Source organism: Salarias fasciatus, chromosome 22 (assembly GCF_902148845.1).
Source record: "Salarias fasciatus chromosome 22, fSalaFa1.1, whole genome shotgun sequence".
Lineage (NCBI taxonomy): Eukaryota > Metazoa > Chordata > Actinopteri > Blenniiformes > Blenniidae > Salarias > Salarias fasciatus.
In genome coordinates, this window is record NC_043765.1 from 17,219,925 (window position 1) to 17,239,123 (window position 19,199).

Genomic DNA, 19,199 nt, shown 5'->3' on the forward strand with positions numbered 1-19,199 from the left:
TAATTAAAATAATGAACTATAAATTCATTTGACACAAAGCCCCGGGGCTTTATTTCTAATAACTGGTCACAAGAGGGGTTACATCGATAAGAGGGGGACAGATCCTTACATTATATCCGGCAAATCACACTTTATGTTGACTATAATGAACAAAATGTTCATCTTGACGATTTAAAAGAGTTTAAAAAACCCCTGGCAGCCTGAGTTAGATGGATAGATGGATGGATGGATGGATGCATGGACGGATGCATGCTCACCAGTGAGCAGATGTGCACAGTTGGACACAGGAGGAGTGTGAATGTGGCTTCAGTTCAAATACAGCAAGATGCTCAATTTGTCCGTTCCTCGCCCTGCATCGTTTCTGGGGTGTGGCTGGGAGGATTTGGGGAGATATTTTTTGCAAAAAAAAAAAAAAGGAAAAACCTGGAGGTTGATGGCAGCTGGTTAAACACTTTGGGAGCTCTCACTGGCCAGATGTCAGTGGCATCGAATGACCCGTCTCCATCTGGGCATCCGTCCATCAGCCCCTCGTATCATCATGGAGAGTCGTCTGTGCCGCCAATCCAGTGACCTTCTGCTTGTTCCCCTCTTACCCCGAACCTCTCCCTCAAATACAAATACAGAGTTATCATAATTACTAACCTCATTTTCTGCCTGAATGCATTTGGTTTACATTTCATAAGGTTTTTATTTTAAAAATTAAGTTGAGGCTTACTTTTAAATTCCTTTGATATCATGTTTGGTGATATTCAAGAAGACTAGACAACGGAAATATAGAAGTTCTTCTTTTTTTTTGTGCCGATGTTCTTTTGAAATCTTGGGGCTAAAGTTTTCAACAAACTTGAATGGCAAAGTGAAAGCGGAGTGTTTGTTGTGGTAGGAAATGCCTGCGGAGCTTTTTGGAGTTGCTCGATAAAGTTATTGTTCACAACAATACAGGCTCAGTCTGAAATCCAAGTTTCCCAAAGATAAGGCAAACACTGGGCAAACATTTTTGAATCAGAAATAGTTTTGGTGAAGATACGACAACAGAACAATTGAGTGAATTTGGTTTGCGCTAAACCCAAACAACCGAAATGACTGGAAATAAATAGTGTGTGTTGTGCAGCTGATAATGAAAAAAAAAAAAAAAAATTCACTCAACGCTCAACAGAGGCAATTGTGGTCAACCTCAGTCGGTGTTTACACCCATGTTTAGATGAGAGCGGTGAATAAGCATCCCTCCATTTGTTTCTCTTGGTTTTCTGATCTCTTATCAGCCCTCAGTTCATTGATTGGGACTGTGGTCTCTTTAACTTGAACATGATCTGAGTGCAAAAGTCAAGTTTGTGCGTGTGGGCGAGGGCGTGCACCGTGGGCGTGTGCTGCACAAAAGCCGTCTGTGTTTGTGTTTGTGTTTGCGCGTCTGCGCGTGCACGCCCGTGTGATTGAGGTTTTGGCTGTGGCTGCTCTGATCTTTATCAAAGAGACCTGAGGGGACTGCCAATATCCACTCCTCTATCTATCATCCCTCCCTTCATCTCTCTTCTTTCTCTTTTCCTGTCATTCAGTCTTTTTTCACCTTCCCGCAATTCAGCTTCATTCATTGACTGCCGGTTAAGAGCATCATGGGACAGAGAAGGTGACCTTTCAAGTATCTGCTAAAAAACAGAAATACAAATAATAAAAATAATCCAGAGATCCCTCAAGAGGACTGAGTTACAGTTTGTGTGTGTGTTAATATGCACACTGATATTCATACATTTGTGACAATTGTGTGGCATGGAATTTATTAATACACACATTTTCACTTGAATATTCCTTTTCCATCAGTTTCCATCGGTTTATGTTGTTGTTGTTTTCTTCTTTTGTCAGCCAGTTTCTGTCCATTTGCTCAGGTAAAGTTAGCTTACACTCACTGAACCCCTGCCAAACTGCTTGTTATTGTCAGGCAGACTGTGCGGCAAAGAGACCAACAAGCGCACAGCCTGCCCATCAAAATCCCTCCAAGAAAAAAGAAATATCATGGTATTCGAGGTTGAACTGAAGAGAAATACATTCATGCATACATTTTATACATGCAGAAGTTGTATTAGTCAAAGGCAAATGCCATTGCAGTCGCACATGCTTTGATATAAACATGAAAATCCTTGCACAGTCGCACAAATAAAATTGCAATCATACAAATATCAAACACCCACACACACAATTTGAGATACACACATGACTCTCCACAAGCTCGCTCAAGCCATTTTGCCACTATAATAGCCCCATCGATAACCTCATGTCTCTGCGAGTTGTGACATTTTATAGGACAGCAGGAGAGGACGTGTTGAGTCCATCTGTTGCATTTTTCAGTTTGTGAGGCTGTAATCCCTTCGAGCAGAACTTCGTTTTTTTCAGATTCACTATTTCCATATGTTGACTTTCTCAGTTTCTTCCATTTTTTTCCTCCACTTTTTAAAATTATTGCCCTTTTTTTTTCCTCCTCCACATATTTAGCATCTGTGAGATACATGGCGGACAACTAAACATGTGGGAGTGTGTGCTTGCAAGTAGACGCAACTGTGGCACGGTTCATACATTTAAAATGAGAGGGAATGTGTCAGGTCTCTCCCAGGAGAAAAGTGGTTTTACAGTCTGGTTGTGTGTGCATGTGTGTGTGTGTGTGTGTGTGTGTGTATGTGGGTGTGTGTGTGTGTCCTACACATTCCCACATGTGTACGACCGACAACTGTGAAGTATGTGAGATTTGAGAGGGGAGGAAAAGAATAAGATGAAGGAGGAGCATATGGCGTGAGGGTAACAAAAATCAGCGAGGAGAACATAGAGATGAAGAAACCGGTGACTGGAGAGAAAAAGAATTGTGTGACTGAGAGGAGGATCAGAGGAGGAAAATAGAAGTTAAAAAAAAAAAAAAATCTATGCCAAGAGAGCAGAAGAAAAAAGCAATAGGAGAAGATAAAAGAGGAGATCGCAGTAATAATATAATTGTGCTCTATGCTTTTTAGTTGAGCAGAAGGGATCAATGCTGCTTAAAGGCTGGGTGTGTGTGTGTGTGTGTGTGTGTGTGTGTGTGTGTGTGTGTGTGTGTGTGTGTGTGTGTGTGTGTGTGTGTGTGTGTGTGTGTGTGTGGTGTTGTATAAAACTGTGTGTTCATTATCTCCACTGTGAATGCAGGTCCTCGCTCTTCCAAGTCCTGCAAGGTCAGCTGCAGCACAGGGACATCAATCAAAACAATCCCACGTAAACACACCGCCGTACACACACAGTGACGGCAGATGTGGAGAGCAGATTGTCTAAAACGAAAAAATTGGAGGGAAATATTGGACGGTTTTGAGTCATTTCCACTATTTACCTGTATTCTACTGAATGAATTGGTGATATTGCCTCGGATTGAATGTCCAGACCTTAAACAAAAAAAAAAAAATCATTAATTTTTACTTGTTGACAAGTTAACAAACTCTTTAGAAACTTTTTTTTTCCACTTGTTCAGCCTCAGCTGTGGCACAGCTCATTAGATAATTATTTAAGGCAATTATACTCAGGAAATATATTTAGCTGTATTTTTTTTTTCATTTCTTCCAATTTAATTAATCTAATACCTAGCAGTTATTAACCTCATCATATGAGTTGTATCGCTTCTTTACTTTTTAATACTTACCATTAGTTGGCTTTCTAAAACGTGTGTTGCTCAGAACTCATCATGTGAAAATGTGACCTGAACAAATGAAACTCCACAAGGTTGACCGTCGTCAAAAACAGGCAACATAAGCTCATTAGTTGCATCATTGTGTAGAATGCTCCGGTACAAAATGCCTGCCAAATCTGTCAGTGTCCGGCCCTCAACGGCAGCCACACAGTGTATCAATTTGATGTCTGGATAATGTAATTACAGAAAATGGCTGCCAAACGTCTCAGTATCTGGATTCCGTAAGTGCCTGACAGAAAAAAAAACTCCAGCGAATGAGTAAGCGATGTGACTCTTGGATAAAACTCACGACTTATTTCGGGCACTTATATTCAGAAGCTTCTGATTTTTTTTTTTTTTTAATAGCAATGAAAAAATAGGTGTCTAACATAAAGGATTGTCCGAGAAATGGTCATCTTAAATACGTACAGTATATTAGATTAAAGTTTGTTGAAGTCTTCCAGGGAATTTGTTGGCATGATAAGAGTTTGACCAAAAAAAAAAAAAAAAAAAAAAAAAAACGGGGGGTAGTAAATGATATATTGACCTTATATCTGAATGGTATTAAACACCTTTATGATGGAATTACAGGGAATAGCTGCCAAACCCTTCTGCACTGGGACAGGATAGAAATTACATCAAATGATGTATTGATTTGATATTCAGGTCTGTCAGACGAGCACTGGCTACCTAACTAAAATATAGTCCATCCTGGTAATACCAGTGTGTGTTTCTGCGTGACACTGTGCAGATGTGTGTATGTGCGGCTGGTGCTCCTCGCACGTGTGTTTTGTGTGAATGTGAGCGCATACTGAAAAGGATCTGGCCCACCTGGCCAATGTCAGTCCATCATTCAGCTTTATATCAGCCAACCAATCAAACGGCCTCCCTTCAGGGTCTCCACCTCAGCCCATCCAATCAGCTCCTCCTGCCAAGCCAGGAGGAATGTCACCGGATTAGCATAACCAGAAAATGTACAGGGTCATGCTGACGTGGCGGTTCCTGACACATGCGAGGCGGCGTTCAGACAGAACGTGTCCCTCGTCGCTCTCGGCCAATCGGAGACGATTTCACCGAGTGTATCACCGTTTCAAGAGGAGTGATAAGAAACACTGACAGAGCGGTCTCGAAGCTCTTCCAGCTCCGGATTTCATTATTTAAGGATGCTCCACAGGGTTTTCCTCTCCTGTTTTATCGTCTAATTAATTGTCGAAATGACTATCAGTGCTGTATTCTCAAGTGCATGTGCACTAATCTATCAGCAGACTGTGTTGCTTCACCTCCCAAATTCTAACAGGATTGTAATTGTTTCTTCGGACGGAAGTGGAAAGTGTGGCTAAACAGTGCTGCTAGTTTAACTCCGGAGTCAAAGGAGACCACATAAAACTATTACTGTTGGTGCAATTGAACTTATACTGGAATAAAAAGGAGCTGCAGGTGGGAGTTGAATTAACTGAAATCTAGATTCTTGCAAGCAGTAAAGGTGAACATGCCGTTTCATGATATTACTGCTAATTGAAAGAAAAAACAACAACATCAACAAAACATTACTTCATTCTTGATACCTGGCGAATGTCAAAAGCGCAAAAAATCAAGAAAAAAGTCCAACTGGTGAGTACTGTCATTTGGAAGAAAATACCAAAGCACAAAAAAATTTACATCATCTATTTAGGTGCTTTTATTTTTTTAGAAATTATATTATTGTTGCATCACTGGACAGTACGATTTTATGTACTTTATATCATGCAGCCCTACACAGAGAATTCTCCCTAAACTTCTATAATACAGTAAAAATGCAACACAAGACTGTGAAAGAGAAGATTTTACCTAAATCTTTTGGGGTTTGCATCACATACTGGTTCACATACGGCTTCCTCTGGAACGAAAACAAGCAAATCTCATTAAAATGACTCTTTTTTTTTTTTTTGCCACAGCTAAGAGGCAGCACAGTTCGTGATGTCTGTGTCTGTCGTAGCACATGGTTGCAATTATTTAAGTTTTGTCCTGCGGTGCAAAAAATAATTCTCTCCCAAATGTTTTCCCTGGCGATTGTGCAATGCAGAATACACACCGATAAATACGCAATGCCCTCACAAACAGAATGCGATCGTGCACCATGAAGGGAAGTGTCTTGCTCAAAGAGAACACCTGCTGAGTAGGTGGCGGTGTTGGTTTTTAATGTATTTACAGCCCAAACATGAGGCATGATGACTGCAGGGAAGATGGAAATATTGCAGATTGAAAAGGATTAGAAAATCAATTCAGAAATCAGATGTTTACGTGTGTTGTTGTTATTCCTTTTTATTATTATTTGTCATTATTTGATATTGAACAGGTTGGATGGAGTAGTGTTGTTGCACGGACACAGCTTGATCTAATTATGGCTTTTAAAACAATAATAAAGCAAAGTGTTTTTATTGATCAGATTTTGTGGGAAGAGCCATGTCCTTATACAAACTTTACCTCATCTCCTGTTGACAGGAGTTGTTGGGTTGCAAGAGCGATGTGTTTTCTCAAAGCGAGGTCCTGTCAATTCAGGATTATCCTAATCTTTTGTAAAATGCATTAGATTTAATGAGGAAAACAAGCCATTCATGGGAGTTACGGAGCGTGTTCAATCTGTTAATGAGCTATTAAATATATTCTTACCGATTCGTTTATTCATCAAAAGTGGCGTGTGTATTTTGTCAAAGAAGTAACACTTTCAATCAAAATCTGTAATGGAACGCGCATGCTGTGAGTTACACCCTCTATAATCTATAAATCAGCAGTTAGAATTACTACTGAGCTGTGTCTGTGTTGGTTGGTTAGCCTCGTAGTGTAGGTGAGCTTGGTGGCTTTAAAGTGTGTGTGTGTGTGTGTGTGTGTGTGTGTGTGTGTGTGTGTGTGTGTGTGTGTGTCAGTCAGCCTTCCAGGGGGTCTCTTGATGTTAAATTTAATAAGACATGCTACAGTAACCACAGCTATTAGCTATCACACCCACGCTGGCACACGCACACACACACATGCACAAAGCTAGGTAGCTAGCTCACCTCGACCGTGCAACCAGGCAACGCATGCAGACGTTATCAACACAGTGATAATCCTCACTCACGTGCATACACACACACACACACACACACACACACACACACACACACACACACACACACACACACACACACACACACACACACACACACACACACACAAGTGTTGCAGTAACTGCTACTTGCCATACCCAAACCCGAGGAGGTGTTTAAGCAGATTATGGTTCCCATAATTGAAATACATACCTATACGCAAATACACACGAGTGTATAATGTCATAAACATTCACTTTAAAAAAAAAAAAAAAAAACACAGAAGATATCAGACTTCATCTGTCAGTGGAGACAGAAATACACACTCATTTACACTGACTTTGGTTACCAGTTAATATTTTATGCACCACTTGACATCATTAACCTTGCAAAGCATTCCGATGTTGTCTGCTTGATTGGTGTCAGTTTTTTTTTTTTTTTTGAGGATAAGTGCAAGGTCTGTCTAAAGATACTTCGCGTATGCAGAGACCTGCCTGTGACCCTTGAAAAACAGCAGAGTTCATTACGTAACGTTTTTCTTCATCACGCACCACCATTTCTAGGAATCTTCAACTTGCCTTTATTATTATCTCCACAACCCGACATCCATTTCGGAAAATTGCACTTTAGCTGCTTTTATTGCTGTTGCACCAACAAAGACAAAGCTGGCGAATTTCTATGAATAGTTTTGTGAAAGTTTATTTTCAGTGTTTGGTTTCCCACAAAACCAGGCTTTCAATTGTGGGAAAAGTGGCAGTGAATGCTGATGGAGTCACGATGGAGAGGTGTCGCTGCGAGTGGATTGGAAACGGCAAATTGAGTTGACTGTCTGGCAGGCTCGAGAGAAACATGTATTTATCCCATCAGACAAACAATCAGTTCTCTGCAGTTCATCTGCTGTTGTTCTCTTTTCTTCTCTTCTTAGTTCTCTTCTCCCTTCTCTTCCAAAGTTGAAGTTCGCCTTTATGAAAAGCAAGATCGGAAAACAAATAGACGGAGGTACAGTGAGAAATGAAGGAAGAGCTCTGGAAGGGAACTGTGTGAACGTGGTTGGAAGGAGAAAGGTCGCTCCGGTATTGATCAGCACAAAAAGGCCCTCTGAGACAGAACACTCACTTACTCAGTCATGTTCAGCGACAACTATGCCGTCTGTTTCTGTTCTGAAACTCTTTCTCTCGCCGTCTCTGTCTTTTGCCGTTCCTAATGGATATTGATTTACTTTTAGGGATGTACTGTAATTTTCTATCAATTGTGCCAGTTTGCTCCTTCTGGCTCGCTAACCTCTCCACTTTCCAAACTCCCGCCCTCTCTTTCCGTCTCTTTCACAGCCTAAATTCCCAGATAAAGGCAGCATACGTGTAAAAATGTGTGTGTGAGTGCAGGTGTGCGTGTCTGTCTGTATGTGTGTGTGTGTGTGTGTGTGTGTGTGTGTGTGTGTGTGTGTGTGTGTGTATGTGTGTGTGTGTGCGCGCATGTCACAGTGCAGTGCAGCTTTAGCAGAGTGACAGTGATGTCAGACACATAACGATTTCCTATTGGCTGTCAGCCCCCGAGGCCTAACGACCTGTTATTGATCTGACCAATTAGCATTCACACCTTTAATTAATACTGAAGCCTGATGTACACACGCGCATACACACGCACACATACACACCACAGTTTTAATTAATAGTATGGAGAGGAGTGGCTGGGGGAAGAGATAAAAGAAGAAAAGAGGAAAAGAGGCAGGGAGGAGAGAGATGGATGCATGAGACAACGGAGAGGGGATTCAGTTGGACAAAGCGGAGGACTGAAATTGGTCCTGCAGCACTAATGCAAGAAGTCATGGTCAGTCAGACTTTTAGGAGTACAAACAAACTTACATGAAATACAACAATGTGCCTGCTTTTGTACGTCTGTGTGAATATTTTACCATCATCATCATCAGCTTACCTTTTATTAATCCCCAACAGGGAAACTCCTTTATGCACCTGACCCATTAGTGAGCAGCCAAAACACGGTGCTTGAAGGGAGCTGGACCCACGGGACCCACAGAGCAAGTTTTTGTTTTTTTTTAATTGTGAGAGGAAACCCACGCACATGCAGGGAGAACATGCAAACACCACACAAAACGGACACAAGACCTTCTCCCTGTGAGGTCCAAACGAGCTATATTTCCCAACTCGAAGCAGACTGCGGTTACCAAAAGCCCCACGGCATTCCTGTAATTTGACCATCATCAGCGGAAAATCAGTTCAGCAAAAGAGTGAAAACTCTTTAATTCCTGAACCTTTCACCGCGTTGTTTGATCAGGTCTGATGGAGCTTATTTGTTCTCGCCTTCAGAAAGACGGTGCCAGTCCTTTCAGGTTAGATCAAACGATAGTAGATACTGTAGCGTTCAGCAGTGGATACAGGAGGGGAAAAAAAAAAAAGGCAGAAGCAGACAAACTAACCCATGATCTCCTTCAATCCTCATGGCGACAGCCTGCAAACACACAGCAGTTAGAAAGAGGTGTGTGCGTGTGTGTCTGTGCCTGCATATGTGTGATGTTTTTGTTTTTGTCCCTATTTAAATGTGTATGTGCTGCTCTAATGAAGTTCTGTTGGCAGGATGTCTTCAGGGGGAAATCTAATGGTTTATTGAACCAGGCCTCAGAGAAACATTGATCACTGCATCAAAGAGCTATAGCCGCACAATCACACTGACATGGAAATACACAATCACATACATGCAGAACTACACAGACACACACACACACACAGGCACCAGAGTGCATACACACATTGGTGAAGTGAAGGTAAAGAGCTTATAATTGACATCCCCCATGTTTCTTTGTGAGCAGTCAGACTGGCGTCATTATCTGCTCATTCAATTACATACAGAGAAATTGCATGACTGTAAGAAGAAAAAAAAAAAAAACATCAACTAGCCTCCTCAGATGGATATTCCATCCACAAAACGGAGGTAATTGTGTTGGGCAGGGGTTATTCTTCCAGAGCTGGATTCACCCAGCCACATTAAATTGCTTCCTCACTTGGTTGTATCTAATTTTGCATTTCAGTCACATGAAAGTTTATCTGCACGTAATTTTCCCAAGAGAGCGGCACTTCTCACATTCTCACATGTCTCATGTATGTAAAAGTGGCATCTTTGTTACCTGGCATCTTTATTTTAGCTGACCAATATCAGGAAAAAAAAAAAAAATTGAAACACCTATCCAGTGCTTATCAAGAACAATTCTTGACGTGTGTTCAGCTCCTCTGAGTCCATAATGTTGAAGTTATAATCAGCAAAGCAAAAGCAGCACAGTTGTGTGTTTGAGCACCCATTAACTTTATCCAGGAGCTTTGTTTTGAAAACTTTACCTCTCCACCAGAATCTCTCTGTCTCTCTTGACACGCATGTGCCTTCTGCTGCCACTTAGTCCTTTATACCCCTGTAATGATTTCATAATTGATCTCAATTGCTTATAATTAAACCATCCTCATTTAAAAGCCTCTTCTTAAGGGAGGTGTGAGTATTGCGTGAGTGCATGTGTGTGCCTGCTATTTCTAGATATTGTTATTCCAATTCTTGACTCGTTTTCCAAGATAAAGCAAATTTCACTGTGGAAAATAGTGATTTTAGAAGTAGCTGTTTCATGGTAATGCCAAAGGGTTTTACTTAACACACTCCAGCCTTTTTTGATAGTTAAACTGATTTAACTTCCTGAGTTGATTTAACAGATGAAAAAGAGAGAAACCGGCTTTGGCAAATATTAGCCAAATCATTCACTTTCATAGTTTTTGTTAATATTAATATTTTTTTATGAGTAATTCCATGCCCATTGGCATCAGGAACCACTTCACACTGCCAAATATGCTCGCTCTGGCTCTGAAAAATAGTGTGTCAGACACTGACTAACCTGCTCATGTTAGTGACAAACGCACCACAAACACAGGTCTCTCGTGTGAAGCCTGATGCACCACTCAAACAAAACACCAACGCCAGAAAAATAAACCTTTTCTGGGTCGCTCACTTTTGAATTTTAGATTTTTACCTTTTGCTATATTGCGTGTCCAATTAATCTTTCCTGTCTAGATAATCTCTCAGGAGCCAATTAAGAACCAGTGTGTTTTTGGCGGTGCAAGTAAAACAAATGGCAGCGTGATCAAGTGGTCAGGTTTACCAAGTGGAGAGCTAGAGTTTAGTATTGAGGAAGTCAGGGCATTAAGTGGGGAAGTAATCACTACTGAAGTGGATGATTGGTGCACGAATGGGACCTTTGATACTGTTCCTGTATTTCTAGCCAGTAATTTCTCTGTTGACTAAGCCTAATTAGGACTAGTCAAGTTCCTACCAAGCATGATCCGTGGTTGAAAGTCCTTCTCACCACATTTACAACTAACTCAGTGAAAGAAAGCGTTTTATTAAAATGGTTCATCATTTTACTTGCCAGTTATTACTTCTTTTTTTTTTTTTTTTTAACATAATTCCTTCTCAGAAATAAACAGGATTCCCCTTGACCCTCAGTTTTCCAGTTGATGGAGCCCCGACCTCTTGTTTGACAAGCCATGTTTTAGATGTGTAATCGCATGTACGCCTATCCTGTAGTCAGTCCTACAGGCAGAATAAGGGTGTTTGTTTACAAAAATACTGCATAAGCATTATTTTTAAGGTACTCAAGTCTAAACAAGTACTGAGAATTGTAAAGCCGACTATAAATCACAGTTATCTGACATTATTCTCTCACGATGTCATTAAATAAAATAGGAGCATCTGAAATGAAATGATGATAATCAATCATTCATGGCTGACCGTAGCGAAAACAAAAGCATTCTTCAATGTTCTCATACCTGCATAAGATCAAACACATGCCGTGTGTTGCCTAAAGATTTGGGGAGCGTGCTTCTTCTCTTTGAGCGGAATTCAGCCTCAAAGTTAAGATGTTTTCATGCCAGAGTAAGCACTTCTCCAGTGGTCGTTAATTTAAAGTTGCTTCATGAGACGGCGACCTGAAGTGGTCCCACTGTGGTGAGTGACTGCTTTTGTTGCCGGCACTTGCCGTGCTTCGCTACAGGGAGTCGAGTCGGGACTCAAAGGGAATCTGTCTGAAATGGACTTGGCAGTCTCGCTGCCTGCTGTTCTTCTTATTGGACGTGGACAGCGGCGTTTGAAGGAGGCCAGAACTGTGGATGCATAGTGTACCACATGCATTATTTCATATTTGGCTTGCCCTCTCGGTACACTGTGTTCTTTTTGATTGCCCACGACGAAGAGGGAAATGTGCTTTGGCCTCACTGCTCCTCTCAAGCAGCGATCGTTCATGAACTCCACTTTAGTGAGCCATTTAGTCCATCTCTGTCACACGCACACTCTGAAATTGGATCAGATAATTGTGGCTCTAGCGCTTCTCTTATTCGTTTAAAAAAAGAATATATATGCCTTTCTCTTACCTAACCATGTGGGTTTGTGCATCATATAACAACAGAGAGGGATAAAACTTTACTTCTATCCATCTGTCTTTTAACACAGCCTCTGCTCAGCATGATTCTTAATAATAGACCTTTCAGCAGACTTATACATTTATGCTCTCACTGCTTTTGCAGTGAAAGGTGTCACAGTTTTTAAAACGGCTGATATTTCATCTTGGCATTAATCTTTTTTAGAATAAAAAGCACACAGGCATGTAAAATAATTCCATATTATCCTATTCTTGTTATTTGGAGCTGGCATAGCTCAGATCTGAGGAGCTGGCTTGATTCCCAGTGCAGCTGCTGATTGACAGCAGCAACTTTTTTTTTTGAAGATGACAGATTTGTTTGGGATGTACTTTGACTGAGTCAAATGGGCGTGAAGAAGTCTTAAGCTTCTCATCCAAAAGATCTCGGCTTTCGGAGCTGCTGTGCAGCTACTCAAACTTCAATTAAGCCTCAGATTTTGCAGAGTCATAAAGTGAATTTAAGGTTTAGAAAATGTGCCCAAACTGCAGTATCAAACTCAAACTTATTCAGTATCTTTTCCCATATTGCAAACCTGCTGTATTACCATGCACATGATTAGCAATAGTGATGTCAATTGTATAGCATTATCATTAGTTGTGATCAATTAAACATAATGATAATGACAAACCTGAAACCTGAGGCTCGACTACCGGTCTGCTGATGTTCAAATGACTTTAGGACACAGTAACCACATATAAGAAATATTATTTTTCTCTTGTATTCCTTTATAAGTCCCTCAGTTTGCACCGTTGATTTTACGACAGAGGGTGTGTATATCTTCAAATCAAATTTTCCCCACAAGATCGCATCTGACTGCAAATGACATTTAACTCCTGTGACTTCAGAGGCTGGCTGCGACAATCTATCATCACAAACAGGAAGCTGCCAATCACGTTTTGCCAGGCCGTGTCTGAATGCTAATGTCAGGCTCTGAACCTTTTGTCCTAATTTCGTCACACGTTTGAGAAGCGAGTGAGCTGGAATGGAACAAATGCCTCCGTTATCTACTTGTATGATCATATCTGCACAAATGAACCTTCAGAATGCATCACTGTGGAAACAACAGTGCTGCATAACATCAGGATGGACGGAAATGAACACCTCTCAGGACCTCAAATTACAATTGCTTTGTAATCAGATTTATCTTAAAATGCAATAATTTCCTGATGACAACAAGCCAATGCCATTGAGAAATTGAAACCAGGTTTTTGACAGGCAGGGGCTCCCAAACTCCAAATACGATGTGCAACTCCAACCATAAAATGTTATTAACTTATCATACTTTAGCCATAAAACATGTCTTATGTTTTATGGCTAAAGTCATTCACATCACCATTAAAGAGTGTTTCAAAGTGTTGAATAAATTACACTGACAGGCCACTGCCTTAAAAGTTGAACGCAAGTGAAACCTTTCAGATATTGAAATGCCCCCAAACACTTTGTTGCTGGGCTCGGGTCACTGCAGTCCCTATAAACTTTTTTATCGGCGATGTCCTGAATAGAATTCATGAATAAAAACCATTTTTCAGGTGTAGCCACTGGAAACTCATGCAGATGACTCCGTGTAACAGATTCTATGCTTTCTATTCAAGCGTTCCCACATTGTTTCTGATCGAGAGTAAAAAAAAAAGTTCATCTTTTATTGAAGTTCTTGCTGACTGAGGTGCAAATCATCCAATCATGTTGAATCACCCTTCTGTCTGTGTCACCCATTTTTTTTTTCTTTCCTCCTCTCAGCGTCGGTCCCCCCCATCAGTGCTGTCCTTTACTCCCCCTCTCTTATCTTCTAGTATGCAGTGTCATCTGTCTCACTATAAAACTCTGAAAGCATAGCGATGTACTTTCGGGGTTGTTTTTTTTTTCTTTTTTCTATCATTTTCCCGCTGCTTTTCACCCACTAGTCTGTACCAGTACTCAGCTGTAATTGCTTATCTAGGGAGAAATAAAAGCCAGGTAAATGGTTTTGTGTGTGCGCGTGTGTGTGTGCATGTGTTGGTGTGTGTGTGTGTGTGTGTGTGTGTGTGTAGGGAAAGCTGTATTGTCCTCCTTGGCATGCAAGCTTTGGCGCGCCCCTATATATGCAAGCCTATGTGACAAATGCCAATAGTTCTACAGATGGCCCATAAAACCAGCGGCCTGTAATGAAACAACTGAGACCGAAATCATGGTTATGGTAAACCGGGGAGAGCCTGAGATCGGGGAGGAGAGGCAGAGATAGATAGATGGAGGGAGAAAAATGGGAGGAGGAAGAAGTGCGGGTATGAGAGAATAAATAAGAGCGAGCAGGCGGCAATAAAGCATGGAAAGGAGTGTGGCGTAGCCTCTGGCTCCTGAATAAACTAGCGTAATGAAACTATGTGATGTTCTCAATAAAGTGCTTTAAGAAAGAAAAGGGAAGGATAGACAAGGAGGGTGATATAGGAACAGAGGAGCAAACGAGGATCTGGCATGCCATTACACTGTTTAGCTGAGGAGGAAGAACGAGGTGGGAGGAGTATAACAGGAGGGGGCGAGGAGGATAAAAGGCATGCAAATGAAAGATAAATGAAGGAGGTGGAAATGGATGCAGGTAAGAAGCTGAACAAGAGTAGAAATAAAGAAACATAAAGAAGGAAAACAGGACGCCGTCGCAGTAGAATGATTTAAAAAAAGTGAGCAGCTTAGTATTTAAAATGGAAAAGTGGTTGTGTGTGTGTGTGTGTGTGTGTGGCCAGCGGCACATTAATGTGAAAGTGTGTGTGTGTGTGTGGGGATGTTGGGAGTAAATGTGTGCGTGATACGATCCTGAACAACAAACATCCAGACACTTAGCGGGGGCCACGCTGACTGGCAAAATCGATAGGCCAACAGGTCGCAACACTAGGCCAAACTGACATCCAATCACAATGCAGCGCAGGGAGGCGCCACAGTGATGAATGACTCTGGTTTCATTTGGCTGTGTGTGTGGGTGTGTGTGTGAGTGTGTGTGTGTGCGTGCGCGCATGTGTGCTCGTGTCCAAGTGTGTCTTGTCAGCGTGCGAGTCTCTGTGTCACTGTGTGTGTGCAGATAAGGAGGATGGCAGCTGGAGGCGGGTCTAGCAGGGTCTTTAGTGAAAACGATTTTCCTGCCTGTTTTTTTTTGTTTTTTTGTTTTTTTTTTGGGGGGGGGGTCATACTCTGTGTGCAGCAGAAGTAAATATATCCTCAAAGAAAAGCCTTACACAGAGTTTCTATGAGGAATTAGGGCACAGGAGGGGGTGCTTGTGTTGTTTTGTTTGTGTGTCGATGCCAAAAGACTCTCGTTTAGATACAAACCTAATTCAGTTATTAAGTTTTGTCTGTTGTAGTTGCATCTATTTTCAAACGGCCCATTAGGTTTGCTTCAGCAGACCTTGTCACATTTTAGAAGCATACTAATAATAAAACACTGAAAGCTTGTTGTGTGACCACTTAAGGAAAAGAGGGGGGAGGAGGCTGTAATTGAGAAGATATGACAGTAAAGTGATTTTTTAATAAATGAATCAGCCGGCCTACATTATTAAAGTCACTAAAAGTCGGTCTGTTTGATGATCTCAAGTAATTCCTGCCCTTGTACCACATTGTTAATGATAATTACACATTGTGCTGTGAATATGAAAACCAATCCCTGACAGCTTTCTTTTCATTTGACCATTTAAATGTTTAGTTTTCTTTTTTCTGGTGGCACTTTGAGAATAAGTGCAGTTTTACCTTCACATTGTATTCCGAGGCAAACTTTGCCCGTCTTCAGCTGCTTTCCATCCTTTTCTCATTTGATTCCTTTCCATTTGTTCCCCTCTCACCTCTCTCCTGGTCCCAGTGTCGTAGCAGTTTCATCGTTCTATCTATCATGTTGAGCATCCCCAATTCCTGGCTGCCCCAGCACCCCCCTCACCGGCTCTATTGCCTCCCTCTCCTCCCACATCTGTCTGCTTTCCCTTTCCCCCCCCCTCCCTAACACCGTATCTGTCTGAACAGCTTCACAGTTGTATCAATCAAGTTCAAACAATAAGACCAGAGTTGGTCTCCGTGCTCTCATCTACTTCCTGTTTTATAGCTTGTAATACCCCTCTTCTCCCCCTCTCTCACTCTCTGCTCTGCTTCCTCTCATTTCTGTATGTGTGGTAGTTTATACGCATACAGTTGTGCATATGTCTTTGGCACAGAACTGTAAATGTATCTAGAGGGAAGAATGTAATTAGGACACTTTCTCATTCCCTTCCTTGGTCCCCCCCCCCCCTCTCAAGCTCAGTGGGTTTTGACAGGGAGAGTAATCAAAATGTTCATTTACTACCATCATGCTTGGACTTATGTATAATAAAGAACTGTAGGCTTAAGATCCTGGTGAAGTCGGCGCTCGGGGCATCGTTTCACAACAGGCTCTAATGATGTATTTAAAGCACATCACCACAATTCAAGCGCCTTGCTTTTCTGACCATGAAACTGTTCTTGATGGCAGACGCGCTGGGACCTGTGGACTGGGGCTGTAACACCATTTCCACACACAAGAGCAGTGCGAGCAGAACATTAGCAGAGCAGCAGCGGCAGCTCTGATGCTCCATCTGTGCACCCACCAGAGGGCTATAGGTCAATTTGGAAATGCTCAAAGGCCAACGCATAACTACTGAAGTTATATGTGCTCATATCTGTATATTCGAGTGGGGCTCTTATGCGCATATAGCCACCGGTTAAACACCAACGTTTAAATATACAGACTGACTCAGTCAAGTCATACAATGAGAGGACAGAGGATGATGAAAAATAACATTTTGAAATGTGGATGGATGGATGGATGGATGGATGAAATTTTTGCTCAGAGGCACACTACGTTTCCACGCAGCACTTCCTTAAATTCTTTTTCTCCCACTTGTTTTTCTCCCCCAACAGAACTCCAGAGTTCCTCTTGTGGAAATCCTGGAGTCCCGCCCAAAGCGGTCCTCAGCGGCGGCGGCCGCTTCGCTGTGGGGGACCGTGTGCGCTACAGTTGCGTTCCTGGCTATGTCTTAGACGGCCACGCCACGCTCACCTGCATCACTAACGCAGGGAATGCTGCTGTCTGGGACTTTCCTGCTCCTATATGTCGAGGTATGTTTTACACCTGTATGTGTCTGTGTGACAGGAACTATGAAAAGTTTTCTTCTTGATTCAACACGTGCCTTCAGATAATTGAGTAAATTTGTTTTTCAAAGGATGCAATATCAGTACAGAGTTCTCATAATGTTATTTATCAAAATGAGGCATATATAGAAGAAATCTCTTCATACTCTTCATGTGTACTTCCTAAATATGTCTGTGCGAGACATGGACAGACAGACAGACAGTGTGTGTGTTTGTATATGGTCATGTATATCTGTGATAGCAAACAATCTAATTGTATTTGTGTGGTGTTTGTGTCTATATGTGTGTGAGAGAGAGTGTGAAAATGTACCTTCCATGCTCGGCTTTATAATCCAAGGATGAGCGTTGAATTGGGACAAATAAACAAAGTTTACTGGATGGTCCAGCCTGGATTCTGGGAGGTTCATCCGTCGCAGCGTGCCGTGCTACAAGGCCGACACGGAGGAAAAACCTTGTAGAATCATATAGGAGGTAGCATAAACAGTATAGGCTATAGTGGGTTTTATATGTGCATGCAAATTAAAAAAAAAACACAAAAAAACACCTTTATTGGGATAAATGTGATAACAGCAAATATGATCAAATATAACATTTTAAAACACACTGTGATGTCGTTCCGCTCATATAAACACAGATTGACAGCAGAGTGAACGCCATGTTGTATTTTAAACTCCTCTCCATCTCTCTACATACTGAAGTGCTGAACTTCTGTTGCTCCCCACAGTTTAAAAGGAAAAAAAAAGTATTTTTTTCACTGTTGACCCTGAATTCTGAACCAATGTACCACACCATTTCAACACTATTTCTATTTCATAACTTGCTTTTCAGTCCTTTAACTCGTACCCATGCAGTGTACAGCAGACTACCTTTGAGATGTTAGTTTTCATTTGACACTGACTCCCTTTTCTTTGGCCTTTTTCTTGCGTTCATATTTTCCACTAACCATCTTTGATTATTTCGTTTGTAAATCAGTGTTGGAATTACAGTTCCTGTTCTTCACTGAGATTTTTCCTCATATGTGACTTGAAAAAAATCAAAAAATTCAATATTTAGATAATCTATGTTGTAAAAACACATCCACTGAACTTTAGTTTGAAATGTTTCTGTTGATTAGAGCTTTTAAGTCATTGACTTAACTTGGCAATCCCTCCGAAATAAACTGTACATCCTGATGAGCGACATGGTTCGCCATGCAGAACAACAGCATCCTTTAAAGTGTGTTGCATCAGAGACCTGAACGCCATGGTCTCCAGGGACGGTGGGTGTATTCGCAGTATTGAACTTGGATGTCTTGCAGGTATCTGCACTCTTTAGCGATGCAAGAACAATATAAGCCAGATGAGATAAACAAGAGAGATACCACCAACCGCTGTAAGGATGGAAGGCAGGTAATTGCTTACAATGACTTAAAGCACTGGAGCTATAGATCTCTGTAGCATCTACCTCAGGGAAACCTTCTCTGAAGTTGTACTCACGGTCACACTTCACATCGAACGCTGAGAGAGGACTGACAGCAAATCAGACCCGAAGCATCGCGGATGATGGCTGGAGACAAAACTCATCAACAGCAGGACTAACCCGATCAAGCAAAGAAAACTCATTTCAGGCTAGATAGTCCTTATTGGATTTTTGGTTTTACTCATTTGTGGACAAACATTTTAAATACACACGACTCGGTTCCTGGAGGGGACGGATGAAATAGTATTGGCTGAATTACTGACCCATACGTGAAGCTGAATAAGAATGTAAAAGTCAAAAGCTGTGATAGATAAACTGATAAAACACAATCAGTTCCACCAAACCTGCGGTGTCAAGACTGTAAACCATATTGCTGTTTTATTAAAAAAAAAAAAAAAGATACATTTCAGACATTGAATGGTCTTTGTT

At 41.4% G+C, this 19,199-nt stretch overlaps 1 protein-coding gene across 2 annotated transcripts in view; it reads left to right on the forward strand.

Moving 5' to 3' along the window:
* Positions 1-19,199, forward strand: part of csmd3b (CUB and Sushi multiple domains 3b) — a 337,669-nt gene that overhangs the window by 117,890 nt on the left and 200,580 nt on the right. For both annotated transcript variants that reach the window (XM_030120514.1, XM_030120513.1), the window contains exon 6: positions 17,082-17,279. In XM_030120514.1, the coding sequence (XP_029976374.1) occupies positions 17,082-17,279 (198 nt within the window). The remainder of the gene's footprint in view (positions 1-17,081; positions 17,280-19,199) is intronic.